At 45.9% G+C, this 21,694-nt stretch overlaps 2 protein-coding genes across 4 annotated transcripts in view; one reads left to right on the top strand and one right to left on the bottom strand.

Annotated features, from left to right (window-relative positions):
* Positions 1-17: 17 nt before the first annotated feature.
* Positions 18-2,791, bottom strand: smim15 (small integral membrane protein 15). Its single transcript, XM_080766230.1, has 2 exons — positions 2,497-2,791; positions 18-853 (listed from the first exon to the last, which is right to left on the bottom strand). The coding sequence occupies exon 2, from the start codon at positions 821-823 to the stop codon at positions 599-601; it is 225 nt and encodes a 74-aa protein (XP_080622356.1). The 5' UTR covers positions 824-853; positions 2,497-2,791; the 3' UTR covers positions 18-598.
* Positions 2,792-3,035: 244 nt separating this feature from the next.
* LOC308317316 (zinc finger SWIM domain-containing protein 6-like) overlaps positions 3,036-21,694 on the top strand; it is a 63,323-nt gene continuing 44,664 nt past the window's right edge. For all 3 annotated transcript variants that reach the window (XM_080766226.1, XM_080766225.1, XM_080766227.1), the window contains exon 1: positions 3,036-5,616. In XM_080766226.1, coding sequence (XP_080622352.1) covers positions 5,190-5,616 — 427 coding nt within the window. In that variant the 5' untranslated portion in view covers positions 3,036-5,189. The remainder of the gene's footprint in view (positions 5,617-21,694) is intronic.

Genomic DNA, 21,694 nt, shown 5'->3' with positions numbered 1-21,694 from the left:
AAGGTGACAATATGCTGTGAAGTCGAGATTTGTCAGATTTATTAACAAAAACATAAGCTATAAGTGTCCTTTGACAAAATGCATATGCATAAACATTTAAAAAAAACAATCATAGATGAACAAACCCAGTTTGAAAATCAGAGGTTAACCATAAGCATTTTATTGAGTAAAACAAAAATATTTTTTGCCTTTTCTTGCAACTTAGGCAAAATATTACAGTATCCTTGTTTCTTATTAACCAAATCAGACAAATCAAAATATGCTAAAAATGGAATGCAATGTTGCCCAATAATACACATACATCAGTGGATATCTGCATTATAATGGAATATAACAGATGACCACTGTCCTCTTTGCTGACAAGAGTCCCACTGGGATGAGCCTGCTCCGGGCAGCACTGTCCGTCTCAGCACTGAGGCCCTTCAGGCTTGAGTCCCAAGTCCTGCCTCATACTCAACACAAGAGTGAGGGGTGGTCGGTCTGTGCTGATGCCAGGGCTGGGACCAGGGCAGTGTGCTTAGGGAGAGAGGAGAGCCTTGAGCAGAGCACGGCTGTTTCTGTCCCACCTACTCCTTGCCCTCGTCCCTCCATCAGTAACTCAGTCTTTCTTGGCCCGTTTGGCCTTAGCGATATTTTCGTTACGTTTCTGTTTTTTCTTCAGCTCCTTGTCCCGTGCCTCGATCATCTTAGCTAGTTTCCACGACAACAGCGCACTGGCAATGAAGAGGGGTGTGAGAGCCAGTATGACGGTCGTTAGGAAGCCATAGGGGTCTTTGGCAGCCCACTCCACCACATACTCTGCCCATGCCCGCACATCAATCATCCTGAACGCAGTTTTCAACGTCTATCACACCTGAGGAGAGAGAGCCAGGAGAACTTTAAGTTAAACAAAACAGCCTGTGACGTCAGACTATGACATGATGTGACTCCAAATTTGGGCAAGGTTTCAGCCTGATTAGAGCCCATATTGACTTTATATAGAATTTTAAGTAATCCACCACTAAAGGTGAAAGGTCCCTGCCTGGCCTGGCCAGGGGTCAGCGGTCCAGGCAACTTGGCTGGTAATCCAGTCTAGCATTGTGCCGCAGGTTCGACTCCCGATCCCGACGGCCTTTACTGCCCGTCACCCCCCCCCATTTCCTGTCAGCCTATAGCCCCTCTCGGAACCCTACATAAAGCTTTTATGAAATTTGATTGTCGCTTTATGTAGGGTCCCTGTTCGTTACTTTATTTTCTAATGAGATTGTTGGAACGCGGACATAAACAAACCCCCCATTAAGTCGTCCTGCGCACTCTGACGATTTTCTTTCTTGTGATGGCTTCTGAATGTGCGAACTATAAGTACCTATACATACCTCTGAGAATATCTCGTGTGTCGCGGTAGCCGTTAAGTATTTTTAATCCATGTTTGATTAAAAATGTCGCTTTGATTCTTCTTGTTTATTTACCGTTTATTGTACCGCCTCCCGATGTGCGGTTGGCTTTGCCGGCTACGTCCCTGCCTCTGATCTGCTCCGTCATAGCTATAGCGCCACTAGCTAGCCAGATAGGCGGTACAATGAGGTGTCAATAAACAAGGTAGGAAGAAGCGACATTTTTAATCAATCATAGATTAAAAATACTTAACGGCTTCCGCGACACAGGAGATATTCTCAGAGGTATGTATAGGTACTTATAGTTCACACATTCGGAAGCCATCACAGGAAAAAACGTCATAATACTGCGCAGATTCATTTCTCCTAACGTGTTTACATTGTATTTATGTGTGCATACCTGGTGGCAGCCCGGCGGTGAACCAGGACCCAATGGGTAAAGTCTTAAAAATGCCAGAAACTTTACTACCATTGGGTTCTGCTTGTGGGGCTAGTCAGCCTACTGTCTATACCAATATAAAATAAAGGCGAAAGCCACAAAAAACATTTATACTTTTTTTTATAGGGATCTCATCTCAGGCAGGCAAACTCAGTATCATCTTTTAAATCTCTTCTTAACCTTTTGACTTATTCACTGTTGTTACTGTTAACACTTTGTAACTTGTTTTTGAAAGGTGATATACACGTTTTTTAAAGTTATTGTATACTCAATATACTGCCTGCTGATCATTATGATCGATGACTGTCTTGATCCAAAGCTATCCAAGTCATCTGACGTCATGACATCTAAGGTTTAATAGCTAATTCAAGTAAAGTCTGTAAACACATAATGCTGATAATTTTCCGTTGGGAAACCTCACTACTTGCCATCTACTCACCACACCCTTTTCCTGGCTACAGCAAAGAAGCTAAGCAAGCGTCCACTGTCATTTAGATGCCATATTTGCATTCCTGAGATGAGCATGAAAGATTTGCATTGCTAGCTAAACCGAAAACATTCGGCCTAACTTTCGCTATCGGCTACATAGCCCAGCGAGTGCACACAAACACAACATAAAAACAAACGTAAGCTTAAATGATGTTTAGTGCGTGCGTAACTGGTCTAACTATTAAAGATACTCACTAAATGATAATTTTGTTGATATCCACGTTACGTCTTCTTCACTCCTCTCCCAGCTCCAGGCAGGAAGTGTAGAGATACTGCTGCGAACTCGCTATTGGTTGTGACGTGTACTTCCGACAGATGGGAATTGTAGTTCTGTAAATCAGTTGAGTCGCCTTCTCTTGTTCTCTCTCTCCCCTCTGCTCTGGAGGGCTCTACACAAGGCAGGGAAGGGAACACTGCTCGGCGTGGTTTGGTCAGAGGTGGGACTGTTATAATTTATTACACACTACACACACACACACGCACACGCACACACACGCACACATGCGCGCGCACACACACACACACACACACACACACACACACACACACACACACACACACACACACACACACACACAATATATATATATAATATAAAGTCTTCTCACTATGACTGTGCTGCTGAATGAAAGACAAGACAATATAATATATTGTCTTGTCTTTCATTATTTTTTTTACAATTTATTATTATATTATATATTATACATTTTGTGAACTACGTACTCCGTAAGATGTAAATTCCGTCAGATATGCCATCAGAGTTGACATCTAAATATAAAATCACACCCGTGTGAAGTGAGGGCTGCTCGCGCTCTTATCACCATACGTAATCACAGACATACATCATCTCATTCTCATGGCACATTCAGCGAATCACGCCGGCCAATCACAATTTGCGTCCTCACTTTTGTCTTCAATGTTTGTGTTTACACACTTGTCTTCAATGTTTGTGTTTACACACTTGTCTTCAATGTTTGTGTTTACACACTTGTCTTCAATGTTTGTGTTTACACACTTGTCTTCAATATTTGTGTTTACACACTTGTCTACAATGTTTGTGTTTACACACTTGTCTTCAATGTTTGTGTTTACACAATTTCAATGTTTGTGTTTTACACAAATACTCAAAGCTTTTTTTATTCCTACTTTTTTGATGTATGTAGCATAGATAGATAGATAGATAGATAGATAGATAGATAGATAGATAGATAGATAGATAGATAGATAGATAGATAGATAGATAGATAGATAGATAGATACGCTAATCAACGTCTAATCTAAGAATAGAAATCTAAAAAACTTTCATTTTTAGACGTTTTTTATTGCCGTTTAGACGAATATTAGACGTCTATTAGACCAAAAAATTCTCAGTGGGATAAGTATGTCTTTGGACCATATATAGAGATAGAGGTAGAACATTTGGATACACAATTCAGTACCGGGCATGGCAGACATTACTGATCATGTGTTGGTCTTCACAGTAGGCCCTCTTCCAAGAAGTGGATAATACAATGCAATACTGGCCATAACTGCTCTATCAGATATTAACAAATGATATAGCCATAGCCTAATCCAATACCACACTTCTGAACAGAACCAAAATACGACTAGCATTGCATAGCCTATACTATGTGACTGAACTGAAAACGATGACTAAATAGAACAAAAGAGGACCTGCTGGGTTCCTGAACTTCCTGTGGGGAAGTATTGAAACCAAATCAGGTTAGAACACATCTGCTCTGTCCATACGGCATGGATCACTTTCAGCGCGGTTCAAAGGCCACACTTTTACTCACACAGAGGAAGAGGGAGGAGGTCAGCTGCAAACACATGCAGGGACGAGCCAAACAAACATTCACTTGACTTTACTGACGGGCACTTTCTGCCACGCAGTTTTATTAGATTTTTTAGAAAATCTATTGTATGGTTATTATTGGTGTATTACAGGCGATTCAGAGGACAGCATTGCAGCTGCACCCATGCCCATGATGACTATTTGACTCCTCAAAAAGTAAACAGTGGGCCCCCCTTTCATGAAATGATGAGACTAATGTTTTCAGCAAACAGCGTCAAAATGGCTGAGCTAACTTTTGTGTGTGTGTGTGTGTGTCATGAATGATGGTTGTAAGTCAAACCACAGTCTGACTAGACCTCAAAGAATTTCCAACAGCCTTTGAATGTGCATTTTCTGGACAAAAAAGAAAAGAAAATGCACAGTGTGTGTGTGTGTGTGTGTGTTGAACTGCCTGCAGGCTGCAGAAGCACCCAGTCTACCACAAATAACAGCTGACCATGATTGATAAGTGACTTGTGCAAACAGGCATGTGTATAGCCCTATATCCTCATGTTCCTCCTCCCACGCCCTTTCCTCCTCTGACAGCTGAGAGGCCTTTGGACTGGGCCTTGAAAACAACCCTCGTGATGTTATTGAGAAGAGGAGAGCCCTGCGGTGGTAGCAGAGAGTCCAAAAGAAAAAAATCAACTCTCTTGCCCCTTATGCCCCTGTGGGAAACTGTGAGACCGCCCATGGATTAGTCCCCGCCTTTAAACTCAAATAAGAAGGAAACTTCAAAGGTTGTCGGCCGCCAGGGCCCCGCCCTCGTGCTCCCGAACGGCTTCACAAAGGATTTGCCGACGTTCGGGAATTCCGCCTCCAGTTCCTTTTATAGCGCCACTCGTGCGCTGGCAGCGCTCCAGGATCCCACCCATCTCGGTTAATTTGACAACACAAAGGACTTCACGGAACTAGGAGGCGCCGCCTACTTTTCCAAATAAGGGCCGTCTATCCATGTACGGCAAACAATCGGTGCAAGAGTGTCCTTTTCTCTTCCTTATCCCGTTTATATGATCGGAGAGGAACTGCGCTTCAGGTTGGAAGCGGTGCGATCATGGCCGAGCGAGTCCAGCAGCCCCCAGCCAAGCGGCTCTGCTGCCGGCCCGGCTACAACCCGGCATGCAGGCAGGGGCAGCGGGCTGGAGGAGTCCTGTGTGGCGGCTCGGGGTCCGCTCCAGGAGGGTCGGGAAAAACGCACAACCCCGAGTCGCTGCTCGATATCGCGGCGCGTAGAGTCGCGGAGAAGTGGCCGTTTCAAAGGGTGGAGGAGCGGTTCGAAAGGATTCCCGAGCCCGTCCAGCGGAGGATCGTATATTGGTCGTTTCCGAGAAGCGAGAAGGAGATCTGCATGTATTCCTCTTTCAACGCCGGAGGAGAGGAGAGTGGGACTAGCGGGGATAATAATGACGAGACCCAGCTGCCTTTCCTACGGGGTGTCACTCTCCTAGAAGGAGGTTGGGTTGACAACGTATTGCAAGTCGGTGAGTGGGTTGTAATAAGCGTTTATAATGCAAGCAAACGGGTTATAACAAATAACACATATTTTCCACATTGTTTGGCTTTTTCCATGGACCCACGCCAGGCATTTAAAGGGCTCGTGTTTGCTTTCCGTCGTCTGTCTATTATGAACCGTGGCGTGTAGGCTATTTCTAAACCAGTCCACCCAATAGCTGTGAGAACAGCCTATTTTCAGAGAAGCTCGTAATAGTAGCCCACTTCTCCTTGTTTTTGCCCAGTGTGCTGCGCCCATAGAATTGCCCCGAGCCACCCCAATTGGACGCTTAGGACTTTGTTCCTATTTTTGTGTCTTTCCAGCTCTGTGCCCCCACCAATGGGTAAGCAGACAAAAGCCCCCTATATCTTTTCACCGCTGGCTAAATAGAAGATATTTAGAAAGGGTGGGAGGGACGGCGATTTAAAGCCACAGTGCCTCTATTTTGTTTGCCAAACACCTTTGTGAGAGAGACTTGAGCTTTTCTGTTGGCTTCTCTCATATTCTCCTAAAGCCCAAGCTATAGGAGGCTGCGAAAGGAAAAGATGCATTTTTCTCCGAGCTGTATTATGTGGCAGGGCAGGGACTCCAGGGAGTAAACAGAGGTGCTGTGGGCTGTACAACCCCCCTGCATGGCTGCCTTTGCCAGAGCCACAATATTTCACTGCATTCGTCAGTGCAATAGGCTCAGCTGTCACTCCAGCTCCCCACCCTTGGAAACGGTTCAGGATTCTAATCCCATTACCCTCTCCAGTTCATCCGAATCTTAATGCATTCTGCAAACAAGATTTTATGCATGATCTTCCCTCGTTCCTCCTCCCTCTGCCTCTCTCTCCCTGGCTCACTATCCCTCTGAAGAATCTGTGACTGTGGAGATGGCTTCAGCTCTTGTGGGCTTGGAGAATGTGCAGTGCACAATAGTAGCCATGGAGCAGGCAGACAGGCAGGCAGCTCTCTCTCTCTCTCTGGCCTGTTTTCCAGATTCCCCAGTATTAGCCTCATTTATGTGCTTGCAGCCCTGTTGCTCCAGAAATGTGTGTGTGTGTGTGTGTGTGTGTGTGTGTGTGTGTGTGTGTGTGTGTGTGTGAAACAAGTATGTGTGCTTGACCATAGGAGGCGTGGTTCATTTAAAAAAACGTGTGTGTGTGTGTGTGTGTGTGTGTGTGTGTGTGTGTGTGTGTGGGTGGGTGTGTGTGTGTGTGTGTGTGCGAGCGTGCGTGCGTGTGTGTGTGTGCCACTGCCTACACAAGCTGTCAGACAGTCTCTACCAGACTCAGAGAGTGGAGGATGACAGTCGAGTACACAGCAGGAGGAGGGCATCTTGTGCTGATTGCAATTTTCGCCCCAGAATCTTGTGTTGGGAAAAATAAGCCAAGAGAGAGAGAGAGAGATAGTGATAAATAAAAGATGCAATCTTCTCCGGGGGACATGCAGCCACTGGAGAATGAGGGCTTAAAAGCAAGGCAACATGGGAGGGGGTTGTCAGCCACATTACAAACCGCATGTATTGGTCCATCAAACACACAGAGGGTCTGGCCTGAAAAGAAGTGTGTGTGTGTGTGTGTGTGTGTGTGTGTGTGTGTGTGTGTGTGTGTGTGTGTGTGTGTGTGTGTGTGTGTGTGTGTGTGTGTGTGTGTGTGTGTGTGTGTGTGTCTTACTCTGTCTCTGTGTGAGTGTGCACGCATGCTGTCAGTGAGCTGCGATTGAGTGTTGATGATGAAAGACAGTAGAGCAATAGAAGTGATGCGGAGGTTATTGTGTACGAGTGGGGGGAGAGGAAAGCTAATATACTTGAATGGATCTGCCATCGCCATACTCTTCTCTCCTCCCCCTCTCCTCTCCTCCTCCTCTGCCTCTCTCTCTCCCAAGTGAGCCACTATAAAACTCTCCATATTTACTCCCCTAAGGCCAACTACCAGCCCCCCTGTCTCCTGTGATTATTTATCTTTTTCTCAAAGACATTAATCACATGCTCTTTTCTTTTTTTTTTCTCTCCCTCTCTCCATACATCAGGGCTGAGGACGGAAGGGATTGGTGGGGTGCTGTTTAAGGGGAATAGTGTTAGATCTGGATGATATGGAGAGAGAAAAAAGAGTAGAAGCCTATAGGGGAAAAGTACATAAAAACTAGGAAATCGTGATAGGAAGAGAACAGAGTGTATGAAATTAAAGAATGAAGCTGAGAGAGAGACACAGAGAGAGAGAGAGAGAGAGAGAGAGAGAGCAATGGATCGGTTGTTGTGTCTCCCATGTGAGCTCCTCTAGTCCGGTTCCAGATTTCTGGGTAAATATTCATGCTGTATAACAGTATAATATGACACACACATGCATACCGTTGCTGTGATACTGCTGTTATTTTTTCAGTCCACTTCTCCTTATTGATAATGGTGTTATAACACCCCAGTCTGCATGTCTAGTAGTCATCTTTGAACAAATCTTGCCATACTTACAATTTACAATTTAGGCATTTAGCAGACGCTCTTAATCCAGAGCGATTTACATTAAGCAGTTACTAAAAACCATGGGAATACATCACATAAAACATTTATCATGAAACATGCGTAAGCTAAGAAAGTAACAGTGGGATATCTATATAATGAAACTATACATGTAAACTATACATCTATACTACTATGCTATACATTTGTACTATGACTACATACAATGCAATTATAGTGCTGTCTACATAACATGCTATAAGTCTGTATCAAATTCTATCTAAGTCTACTTTCTAAGGGTACTTCATACCCCTAAAGCTTCCTACAGGTGTGGCAAAGAAAAAGGAAAATGATGTCATTGCCATTCAGGAAGCTAGTCTCCTTAATCCAATATTATTATTGTTATTGTTATTATTATTATTATTATTATTATTATTATTAGTCGAGTATCTGGAGTGTTTCACTTAAAATCTCCTTTAAGTAACAGAGAATCTCCATCATAACGGAGCATCATTAAATGGAATGGAAGTCTCCTGTGTATCCCAAGCTGGTCATTTTGATCGCAGCATCTGTTCTGAGTTGGGAGTTGATTACGCATAAAAAGAAGGCTAATATTATGATGCCCCATCCTCTAATTATAGAATTCTAATCCTATGGCTTTGATATGGCATGGCAAAGCATGCTTGCACTTCATTACCACCACCAGCCCCACACATACACTCCTTCCTGTCTTAAGACCTCTCGTCTGGGTCAAGTTCATCAGTTCATCTACTCGCCTCTCCTTCGTTTGTGACATTGGTTGGTCCCACCCCCCCATCCCCCCAAACACCACCACCCCATCCCATGTCTGCCTCTAGGGCACTATGCCAGGAGGCAGGAGGTAAACCCCCTGACACACACACAAACCCCCACCCCTTTTCTTACTATCCTGTTACCGTAAGCCCCATATCCCTAAGGAATGACACAGTGATGCCTGGCATATGTCGCTCTCTGATGTCATTAGCATAGACTACATGCTACAGTCTATTTACTCAAGCTTTTTCCATCATTGGTCTAATTCTCTGCATGAGTCTACATGTCATGTTATTATGCCGCTGCCCCAAATTTGAGTGATTGAGGCTATGTTTCTTTTCATTTTCATTTTTATGTGAATTCAACTAGAATGAATTAATATAGAAATGCAGTCATTGGTCTGGGTCGTTAATTGTAAATGACAAGAGGTTCTCGATTACCTTACCTGGTTTACATAAAAGCTGAAGAAAACGTTTAATTAAAGACATTCTCTGGGCTATTTCAGTGCATTTTCCATGGTGGTGGTGGTGTTGGGACTAAGCCCTGGCCTAAAATATCACTGAATGTCTTTAGCTGCCATGCCTGTTTGAGGGTGAATGTCATTCTCCCCGGTTCCACCTATTTCAAGGCTGAATGTGTGTGTTACTGTGTGTATATGCTTTTGCTGCATACATGAATATGAGAGTTTGTGCCACTGCATGCCCATAATTCAGGTTAATTTGTTCATGCTCTGGAGAATCTTAATTAGCTGTCTGCATCATCTACCTCCTCACACTCTCTTCACCATGTGTCACACAGTGAAATAACAGCCACATTGGTGCATGGCTGCCCTTTTTAACCTGTTCTGTTCCTTTGTGTGCCAGATATCGGACGTGATAGCCAAACTATCTCCCTGCCCGCTATAGGGGTGTGTATGTGTGCAGAAGAGATTATACTGTATGCCAATGGCTTAGTGCTTTTCTATTGACTGTAAATTATGTTCATTTGTTGTCCAAACTGTGTTTGAGGCAAGCTCATGGGCACAAGTTGAGCCATATCCTTAGTCTAACACATACACACATGCATGCAAAAATCACAGATAAAAAAAAAGAACAAAAAGTGTGTGCACATAATGTGAGTACGTTAATCTTGTGAGAGCAGCGTTTTACGTGCCAAGGAGAAATGTGTGCCACTTAGAGAGGTGGAGTGACATTGAGCATGTTTGTGTAAGAACACACATATGCACACACAATCACATGTAGATGCCTACACAGTGTGTGCACACGCGCGACACACACACACACACACACACACACACACACACACACACACACACACACACACACACACACACACACACACACACACACATGACATTCACACATATCACACCGTTTCTTTTCTTTTTTTGAGTGGGGGTGTTCAGTCTCTTTTTTTCCCTTCTTCACTGAGAATTCACCAAGCATTTCAAAAGGGCTTTTCGAGGACCCACTTTGACATTTCAAGTATTTTGTCCACAAAGGTGCAGAATTTAAGATCTGGAACTTAAATCTTGCATGAGCATGTTGTCTGAGAGGTATAGAGTCTGACCGAACTGGCTTTTAGTGAGCGATCCTATTCTTCATGTTTGTGTGTGGGCTATTTCTTTCTTTTCATGTGGCTTTATCTGTTTTTATTTCCAGTTAGGTTAACAGAGAATTCCTTTATCTTTTACAAGGCCTGTGGAGAAAGAGCCCACATCCCACCACAAGAGCGAGACGAGAGGGAAAGGGGGGGGGGGGGGTTGCATCATAATGTTACTGAGACGCGTTCACTGTTCAGTGGACACAACGTATACGTTGGGAGTGTTAAGAAATGCTGACACAACATGGCATACAGTAGGATTGTAAAGAAACAAACAAAACAAAAAACAATGTCACGCCGTGAAAGGATAAGAAGGCTGCAGAGGTTGCTGATCACATGTCGGCTATGATTCAAAAGGTGCTTTTTTTAAGGTGATAGAGCTGGGATCTGCCTCAGGTCTACCCCTCGCCGTGTGACTAACCCTGGGATTGGATCGTCATGGAAACATGACTGAGCCTAGAGCTAGTGTAAACAGCTGGCCCTCCAAGAGGGAGAGAGAGGGGCAGCGATCGCATCCAAGTGAAGAGACTACGAATCTGTGTGTGTGTGTGTGTGTGTGTGTGTGATGCCATGCCTTCCTCTCATTATGATGGTTGAATGGAAACAAGATAGGATACATTTCAGCTCTCTTGTAATGGAAACACATTAGCTTAGTGTGTGTGTGTGTGTGTGTGTGTGTGTGTGTGTGTGTGTGTGTGTGTGTGTGTGTGTGTGTGTGTGTGTGTGTGTGTGTGTGTGTGTGTGTGTGTGTGTGTGTGTGTGTGTGTGTGTGTGTGTGTGTGTGTGTGTGTGTGTGTGTGTGTGTGTGTGTGTGTGTGCGCGCGCACCATGCATTTGAGGTACCCTCGTGGGTATGTTATGTATGTACACTACAGTATGTGGAGTAAAGAATGGAGGCATTCGTCATCAATGCATGTGTATTTAATGGCATTGTAATACTAAATGAGAAAATCAGACCCGTCTGAACTGAGTGGTACTGTACTGTCCCGCCCTCCTCCTGTGTGTGTGTGTGTGTGTATGTGTGTGTGCGTGTGTGCGTGCGTGCTGCTCAACAGTTCCATCCAGCGGTATTGGCGTGGTACTTTCGTGCTCAAACACACCCACATACACATTACACACATAGTCACGCATAGGAGTGGTGCACTCAAAAAGAGGTTGTGCATCAGCAATGGTTTTCAGTAGAGTGCTAAACCCAAATCCAGTATACATTGAAATCTAGGAATTTTTAAATAATCCAAAAAGGTATACAGCACGTTCCTTTTTGGTGTGTGCCCACTGTGCCAATAATAAATAAATAATTGCTAGTTTTTGAGGCAATTGTAATAGTCTACACAATATTAAATACATTCAGACGATAAATCAGACAATAAATACCATTTGGTGGAGCTAGGTATCCACTATCCCAGAGTTTATTTTATTACATATAGGAAAATCCTCAATGTTAAACTCGGAGAGAGTATACATAACTAGAACCTTACAGGTCCATTTGCTTCTATTTGTACACTCTATGACTGAAATGAACACTATGGATTTAACTGAGTGTGTACAGTACATTTTGAGTTTGGCTTCATTGGAAATCAAACCCATAGCCTGACACTGTTGGTGCCATGCTCTCTTCATCGAGTGATACAGGAGCACTAGCTGTCCTGCCAGTTCCATTACTCTCCCAGCCCATCAACTGTTTCCAGTTGCCTGCCACCACAGCCCCAAAGGCCAGACTCTAACCAGCTCCATTCCCAGACCTAGATGTGCATGCATGCGCCCCCATGCTTAGACGGATGATTCCCACCACAGACCATAACTTACTCTAGCCAGCTCAATTCCCACTTCTGCACCCTGCCATAACTGTCTCCTGCTCTCCACATTCCCGAAGTTCATACACAGACAAGCCATTGGCCAGTCCCTCTCCTACTCGCAGGCCAGAGCTGACTTCTGCCTGCCCCATTTCCAGCCTACTTGCCACAGTCCCAAAGACCTGACTCCAGCTAGTCCCAGACGCCCCCTGGTCCAGTCCCAGGCCCTGTCGAAGCCGTCTCCTCTCTAATCCCTGTCCCCTGCTCCAGCAATAATTGCCCCCACCACCACCACTCTACAGCTTCACCCCCTGTCGCTTGTTTGGGCAACAGCAAAACTAGCAAGCTTGCTAATTGCCACACTTGCATAATTATTATCACAGTGCATTTCTCGTCTTAAAAATGTAAAGTTACGGTAAAGTTCCTGCTGTAGGCGCTCTCTCTCTCTCTCTCTCTCTCTCTCTCTCTCTCTCTCTCTCTCTCTCTCTCTCTCTCTCTCTCTCTCTCTCTCTCTCTCTCTCTCTCTCGTCGTCTCCTGTCCCAGACGGTGGCTGCTGGTTGTGTGCGTCAGCGCTGCTCTTCGGCTGGCCGACTCTCTCCAGGAATCTACCCCCCCCCCTTCCATCACACCGCTTCACCTCTTTGTGAAGAGAGGAGAGGAGAGAATTGAGAGGGAGAGAACTGGAAGCTAGTAATAGAAAGGCTACTAAATCCACAACGACAAGCCCCTATTAAATGGCTTTTTTCCCTCTTCTATTTCATTTAATGACTTTTATTACCAGCCACCCTTCTCTCTTCGATTTGGCAATAATAACAACGCAGAGAATGCAGTGCTCAGCGTTCTCTTCTATCTGATGCTCCCTAGTTTTTTTTTTCTTCGTTTTTTTTAATGAATTCCTCTTTGCACCAATGGGCTGCTGAAACAAGCAGAAAGCAACCTAAGACTCTGCCTACTGCAGAATGTGGTAGGTTCAATACATATATGGTGACTCTTGGTGAGTGACCATGTGTATATTATCGACACGTGTGCTTGTCCATACATGTAACTAAGCATGAGTTTGCAGGGCTGGATGATAGGGAAAAAATATCCTTGTTTCGATAGTTAAATATCACAATATCTGCATGGAAATCACAGTAGAACTGCAGCACTCTTTCATGTGTTGTGTGATCAACAGATGTTTCTCTCACTGATACCAAAGAGTTAAACCTGATTATTTTGTGTGTGTGTGTGTGTGTGTGTGTGTGTGTGTGTGTGTGTGTGTGTGTGTGTGTGTGTGTGTGTGTGTGTGTGTGTGTGTGTGTGTGTGTGTGTGTGTGTGTGTGTGTGTGTGTGTGCGGCACAATCAATCATTGTATACTGAAGCTAGTTTCCATGTATGTATGTATGGTTACCTGCTGTTATCACTGATTTAAGGTCAAGGGTTTGCTTTGTTTTTTATCTCGGAACAAAAATACGTTCTGCCTAGAATATATGGATCTGGGCAAAGGACAACATTTCTCAGGCACAGGTCGATTGTTCTTTAATGTTTTCTTAAAATCTTCTGAAATGTTTTTTGGGCCAGGTCCCAAAGGAGAAATTACACCTTTATAACCGAGAAACACAGGCTCATTAAACCATTGCTACTTATTTGCCATAGGTGGATTTGCCAACTGCCAAGACAAGCACCCAAATTGTATTTTCTAAACGTTGTGTAGACCATTACCCATCTCTAGCAAGCTGTTGAGCTGTCCCTGCGTGCCGTGTGGCTCTCTAGACTAGCATAAAGTCAAGCGTTTGTTCATTTTGGGTTAAATGCAAAAAACACACGAATGACACGAATTATTGACACGAAGACTGTATGTTTTCCTTCTGATTGGTATACAATGGTGTTCAAGTAAAGGTGCATAAAGGTATTTTGTGAGTGTGCAAGTTAGTACGTTAGCATTCATGGCTCACTAAGGGCGTTTATGGCTGTGTGTGTCAGGCTGAATAACGTTGAGGCATGTTAATGATAAGAGGGTGGATGACATTCCCGTCCGTCAGCGTTCTCACCCTATCTCGTTTCCATTCAGACACACAGACGTGTGTGTGTGTGTGTGTGTGTGTGTGTGTGTGTGTGTGTGTGTGTGTTTGCGTGTGCACATAAAGTAACACACTTGTCTCATAGCCTTAGGGCGCCAGTGACTTGGCGCCTTAGAATAAACAACAGTAGAGGATGAGGGTTTACCTGCCACTGACCCCTGTCACACACACACACACACACACACACACACACACACACACACACACTGGTGGAGGTGTTCACTCATCGAAGAGACCCTCCCCCAGCATTGAGCTGGCCTTATGCTGACCTCTTTACTTGACCCCTAGGGACTTAGTAAGGGTCAATCTGGTCAGACAGTCCCTGCTGTGGGCAGTTACCCTGCTTGAAAGGTGTACCCACATGGACACAAAAAATGCCCAGATTGCACATTTGGGGAGTAGGTGTGCTAATTTGTGTGCATAGATGATAGTATTGTATCTCTACAAGATGGCACATAAAGAGAGAGAGGCTGCTGACATGAGACAAAGCAGGGTTCAGGGTTTCTTGACAGAAGAATCCAGAATGTGAGCACGCTGGAGGGGAGGAGGGAGCTAGCTAGCCCGTACTGTTCTCCTCTGCCTGGCAAGCCAGAGTGTGGTGGTGTGAGCTATGCAGAAGAGGAGGAGGTCTTAGTGAGTGTGTGAGGTGCCGCTGGCTGTGCCTGTTGTGAGGATGTCGTGGCTGTGCGGCATCTCAGACATGCATTCACCTCACTGAGAGAGAGAGAGAGAGAGAGAGAGAGGCCCTCTGAAAAGGTGTTCTTTCTTTCTTTCTTTTTCTGTAGCTATCCAGATTTTTCCTTCTCTTCGTTTCATGTATTGCTCCCCTCTCTCTCTTTCGAGGCCCTTTAGACTCTTTACTTTTCCCCCCATCTCAATTTTCCAGTTTCATTCCCAGGCCAGGCAATAGAAACTCATATCTTATTTACACTGCCCCTATCTAGATACAGCATGTTTCCATAGTGCTTCCTGTGTCTAAACTCCCACAGGAAAGCTAGCTTGATCACTAGCTCTCCCCAGCTTTAAGCCTTGCACTATTACTGTGTGGTGTGGTGTTGTGTTGTGCTGTGGACGTGTGCACATTGCTAGCAGCAATATCCAGACCTCCGGGGCAATCACTGTACTACATTTAGAAGATCTCCGTTTACCACTGTCTAGAATTAGGAGAGGAAAGGACCTGGCCTATATACTATATGCTATCCTTCTTTGGATTGTTTTGCATAGTCCCAGAAGTTGGCTAGCTAACAGGCCTCCGGAAGTTCTTTCCTCTCAGCGTGATGTTTCAGAGGCTCCTTCTAGAACCACCTCTCTACTGTTGTCTCACTGTGTTGTTAAAACCCCTGCCTCTCCACTGTCTCCAGTCTGTCATAGTGTGTTAGTGGGCCACCCTGTCTGTCGCCATTCTCCCCCCCCCCCCTCCCCCTCATGGCTGCCTGGCTAGCTAACGGACTAGCTGGCGGGCTATCCCCAATAGGCGGCAATATTGCCTCGCCTCCAAACCACCCCCCCGCTCACTGCCAGCGACAGTCCAGCCCAGGGAGACATGGGTAATGGCCCTCTCTGATGTACAGCCCGACTCGATTGAACTGGATGGGCGACACACGCCTAAAATAACAAAAGAAGGAGAAAGAAAGAGAGAAGGCTGGAGATGGAGGAGGGAGGGAAGGAGCTGAAGCGATCGATAAAGCAGGGACACATCTCCTAATAAAGATTTATTCCACCCCCCCCCCCACCCACCCATGCGCCTTGGATGGGCCAAGAGGGGGAGGAGAGAATGTGATTAGCGGGCTCCTTTTCCCTGGGTATCTCCTAGTCGTGTGTTTCTGTTTACGTGTGTGTGTGTGTGTGTGTGTGTGTGTGTGTGTGTGTGTGTGTGTGTGTGTGTGTGTGTGTGTGTGCACATCTACACAACTCTCTCTCTCCCTGTACCACATGTCTCTCGCCCCACTCTCTACTCTCCAGTGAGCAGAAGGAGTTAAAAGCAGTCTCTGTCGTTTGTCCTGCAGCAGCAGCAGCAGCTGTGTCTCTCTCTCTCTCTCTCTCTCTCTCCTCCCATCCTCTCTCCCTCTCTCTTCCTGTCAGCTAATATTTAGTTAATCTTTGGTCTGGGACCTACGGGACTGGCCGGAGTTCCTGGTGCCCCATCCATCTAACACTGATCTATATTCCACACTGGGTCCCTACGCCATTAACCACCACCGATGGGTGGAGAGGGAGAGGACGGCAGGAGGGGGGAAAAGATGGAGAGACACGGAGGTAGACAGTGGGCTGGATACAAGGGGGGGAGAGAGGTAGACAGTGGTCTGGATACAAGGGGGGGAGAGAGGTAGAGTTGTGGACAGGATAAAGTGATGGGAGAGGGGGGGGTCATGTATTCCAGAGAGAGATGCAGATTGCAGACACCAAGAGTTAATTTAGGAGACACGTTCGAGGATGAGACAAAAAGGCAAAGAGGAGAAGGTTTGTTTAGAGTGGAATAGAATAAATGTGACATTTAGTTTTCTAGATTTCTGTTATTATTTTTCCTAATTTCTAATTGAGATCCCTGCATTCCAGAATGACTTCATTGCAGCCACAGAAAGTGTGTGTGAGAGAGGAAAATAAACAACAAATAGAGAGCCTGAATGGCTCCCTCTAAAGGTTGAAGAGAAGGAGAAGTAGGAGGAGACGGGAGGGGCGGGACCAGTGAGTGAGTGATCCATATGCAACAAGCCAGCCACTTCATTGATATGCAATGTGTAGTTATGAGGGTGTCGTCCACCTGCAAGCGCTCCAAGTGCTGACTCACTCCCCATCACGCAGGCTAAAATGCTTTTATGCCAGACGCCTGGCCCATCTGAATGGAATATAATAGGCCATAAAGTGCTTTGCTAGCAGCGACTGCTTGCCCTGTGGCAACCCCTCCATCCCCCACCCGCCCACTCCAAATCTAATTTCGCCACTTTCATTGGAAACAAAGCACGTATGTGCCTAGTTTTAATTACATCGTCGTCTCTCTCCCCTTCAAAGTCCTCTCCTCTTTCCATCCCTCTATCTCCTTGACATTGCTCCCTCAGTTCCTATCGTTGCATAGAGGGCTTTTATTTTCCCTTCCTCTCTCTCCCTCTGTCTCCAGTCTTCCCGTGTCCGCCGTCCCCCACTCTGCTGCGTGTAATCACTTCACCGTGTGTGCGTATGCACATGTGTGTGAGTATGAGTGTGTGAGGGGCACCTGTTTGGGATCTCGGTGCATGTTTAGGGTCATGCCTGCAGGTCGTGTGTAATGAATAGCAGGACTGTTGCTGGGCCACAACTGCTTAGACGGAGAATAATACTCCCGTGATGGAAGGAGAGAAGAGGAGGATGAAGGGAGGGAGGGATGGAGGAAAGAGGGAGCGCAGGAGGAAGAGTGAGTGAGGAAGGGAAGAGCGCGGTTGCGAAGCCAGTGAGCCCTAACCACCTTCTGTCAGTCTGTCTGCTCTCTGCGCTGTTTTCTCTCTCACAGGAATCTAATGGCTTTTCCACTGTCCGCTGTCCAAACCTACACCACCAACCCCAGCACCCTGCTCTCTCCTCTTTCCCCTCCTCTTTCTCCTCTCCCTCTATAGCGTCTCCCTGCCTCCTCTCCTTTTCCCTTATCGCTTCTCACCTCCCGTTTCTCTCACTTTCCATTCCCCCTTGTTAAAATTCTCCCATAACTCTCCTCCTGACTTCCAGTACCCCCCCCCCCTCTCTCTCTGTCTCTCTCTCTCTGTCCTTCCAGCTGCTGGCCAGGGGAACAGCTGACTAAATCTGGAGCTGGGGCCCTTGGCTCAGGCTCTGGCTTGGCCACAGCCTCCTCCTATTCCCAGCCCCTGCCTCCCCCTTAATCTCTCTCTCTCTCTCTCTCTCTCTCTCTCTCTCTCTCTCTCTCTCTCTCTCTCTCTCTCTCTCTCTCTCTCCCTCTCCCCCCGATGGCTTCTAGCCTTAGTTCTTCTCTCAACAGATCCAGCTAAAGGCTGGCCAAGGCCCAGCCTCTGAGCCTCCGCTCAGCCCGAGTCTCAGTGGTTCTCTGGCCCCTGCTCTAACCGCCCCCTCCATCCCAGCTCTGAGCTCAAAATCCCCAAATATCTCTCTCTCTCTCCCCTCACTCTCTCTTTGCTTCTTTTTCTTCCATGCTCACTTATCACTCTCTCTCGCTCTGTCTATGGTCTGTAGCTAGGCTCCTGGTACTGCCCCAACTCTGCTGGAGCGAAGCTTCATCCAGGCTGGCTCCAGTTCAGCGCTCATGGCTCCTAACCAAATTCTGTATCCAGGCCTCTATCCCTGGCTAACAGCGCTAGTCACTGTAGCTCACTGCAGTGCTGCCTCGGTCCCAAACATTCCTTACATCTAGTCTTTGTGCCCCCACAAAACCTTCCTTATCTCGTCCTTGGATGTCATTTCTGTGTTTCCCCCCACGTGACTGTCTTTTAAATCAGTGAACACACACACACACACACACACACACACACACACACACACACACACACACACACACACACACACACACACACACACACACACACAAGTGAGAGTGAAGCATATGACATATGATAGACAGTCAGGGGGTGGCAGGGGATGTGGGCCTTGACACATCTCAAGGCAAGCCAGGGGCTCGAATTTGATCGTTACCCAGGGAAGGAAAGCCTCCCAGCCACACAAACACACACATGCCACCCCTGCCCCCGTCGCTGTCACAGTGAGAATGCAGGCCTCAGTGATTAAGCCCAGGCAGGTTCCAGCATCACTCTTCAATAACAGACATTGCCCACAGAAGACACCTGTCAGTGGGCTTTCTGTCTCGCCAACACCCAAATGCACGAGTTCAACCAGACGGGAACATTCAGAAAGCATCCCTCGGCTACAGTGACACGCAGGCACGCACGCACACATGCACATACGCACACATGCACGTACGCACACATGCACGTACGCACAAACACACTGTCTTTCTGCAACGCCTGGCATTGTGTGCCCCCCATGACGTCATGTGGCAGCCAAGTCTGTGGACTTTTAATGCTTGCTTTATTCATGCTCCCCTGTGACGTCATGGCAGCCAAGTCTGTGGACTTCTAATGCTTGCTTTATTCATGCTCCCCTGTGACGTCATGTGGCAGCAAGACCAGGCTCCACATGAGTGTTATTGTTCTGTTCACTGTGAGGATGAGCATTTTTGCGGTTGGAGTTCTGTACAGACTACAGAGGCATTGGTAAAGATGAACCAAATGGTATAAATTTGAGGAAGCTCTCTACTCACAGCACAGACTCCTGTACACTGGCAAAATGGCAGCCTTTTATACCCAGCTGCAGATAATGGTCCTGGACTATACCATTCTACAGGGATGTTTAATCCAATACAATAAAATACATGAGTAAACATACAATAAATATATATAAAAAATAATGTTAAGCCATACAAATATAAGTCTCTGTGAACTACATAAGTTATATCATAATTCCATCACACTACAACATTGATCACAACAACACATCTTAACCCCCCTCTGCTATCTTGACATGGTCCAGCCCAATCTTTACTGAAACACATCACAGGCAATTGTTAGGCATTCAATCAAACCTCAACAATATAAACTCCACATTGTTGCACTTCTCAAACATATTGCACCTATCACCCACATTGTATCTGCCCATCATGATTACCACACCCCAAACATCTTCTCAGGTGGAACTTCTCAGATGGCTAGTGGCCATCTCAGCTAACCAGAAAACAACAATGATTCAACAATAAAATCTAAATACGCTGTGCATTGTGTGCAAGCTACTATAATGCCAAAATGCTATGCTATTAAATCAATCATGGTGACAAATGCATGTGCAAAATAAGTAACAGAGGACCTCTCTGCTACAGTGTGGAAATGGGCCACGACAGCCTAGTAGGCACATAGTGTTAAAACAACACTCAGGATTTAGCTGTTCAGGGAGCAGCAAAGCACTCAGCCTGTACCAGTTGATGTGACATCAGAATGTTCTGGAGCACCTTGCTGCTCCACAGCCCACTCACTGTCTGTCGGACGCCCAATGCGCTTTGTTTTTGTTGTCTTTGTTGTCAAAAATGTGTCGCCCCCCTCTTTTTTTTTTTGGTACAGGAAATCAAGACACGCACACAGAAAAGTTTCCTTTGGAGTCACGTTTTCTCTCGTTGACTGACAGATGCGGGCCGATGAAAGCAAATCAGAACTTGCCATAGACTTCAAAGGTTGCTCTGTTCCGTCGTTTATTGGCAACAATGCATGACAACCTCTCTCTTGCGATGTGGATTCTTCAAACTAGGGAGGCTAAAAGCAATGAAAAAAATACTAGAAGAAACTGAGGTAAAGAAGCAGCCATCCAAACAGCTAGAGGGGGTAGAGGGAGGAGGAGGGGGAGACCTGAGTGGTGGAACTGAATTGGACTGATTTTCCAAAGCGTTTTCAATTCAAACCAGGCTTTTGATGTGCATTGATTCTGATCCCAAGGATGCTGGAGACAAGGAAAGCTGACGGCTTGAAGTTGTCTAGAACTTTTATCGCTATGAGGCGAGTGTGGACTGCTCACTCTGGTGTGTGTGTGTGTGTGTGTGTGTGTGTGTGTGTGTGTGTGTGTGTGTGTGTGTGTGTGTGTGTGTGTGTGTGTGTGTGTGTGTGTGTGTGTGTGTGTGTGTGTGTGTGTGTGTGTGTGTGTGTGTGTGTGTGTGTGCGCACAACTGTGCATTGGCATATACAACAGTAATTAGCTGAGTGTGAAAGCTGTATTGAAGTAAGCTGCTTGGTTCTGCTTCTGCTCTCCTAACCCTGATTCGTCTAGAGTAGACAGTCTCTATATATCTTTCTTTCTATCTGTCTATCTATCCATCCATCTATCCTCTCTCTCTCTCTCTCTCTCTCTCTCTCTCTCTCTCTCTTTCTCCTGTCCAGGATGGCACAATTGACTGCTACTGACCTAATTTGGGCAAATCTCATTGACCTACTTCATGGGTGGATGCCGACTTGCCCACAGGAGGAGACACGCACACACACACACACACACACACACACACCTCAACCTCCTTTACAGTTGCTATGGTACCGGCCCAGGCCTGTACCCCTTTAATCTTCTCCTAAACCCCTGTTTGCCCACTGCTCTCCTCCGTCCCATTCTACCGTCCCAAATGAACATAATGAGCATCTCAAAACACTGACATGTGATGCGAGATGAAGGCATGATGGCCGTATGTCTTTGTTTCATATGGTCTCAGAAGTGAGGCAGTTCCTCATGGCCCTCTGAAGTGACACAATCAGCATAATTGCATATAATAATAATCTTTATTGTCCCGAAGGATATTCATTTTCACAGGTCTGTTCAACACCAACAACAAAAACAGCACATAGTACAGAAACAACAT

The sequence above is a fragment of the Protomyctophum bolini genome (assembly GCF_963924005.1).
Source record: "Protomyctophum bolini genome assembly, chromosome: 6".
Lineage (NCBI taxonomy): Eukaryota > Metazoa > Chordata > Actinopteri > Myctophiformes > Myctophidae > Protomyctophum > Protomyctophum bolini.
This window is presented reverse-complemented; position numbering and strand designations above follow the sequence as displayed.

Bases quoted from the DNA above. Each gene is read 5' to 3' on its own strand.
- smim15 (XM_080766230.1), bottom strand. From the start codon at position 823: ATGATTGATGTGCGGGCATGGGCAGAGTATGTGGTGGAGTGGGCTGCC.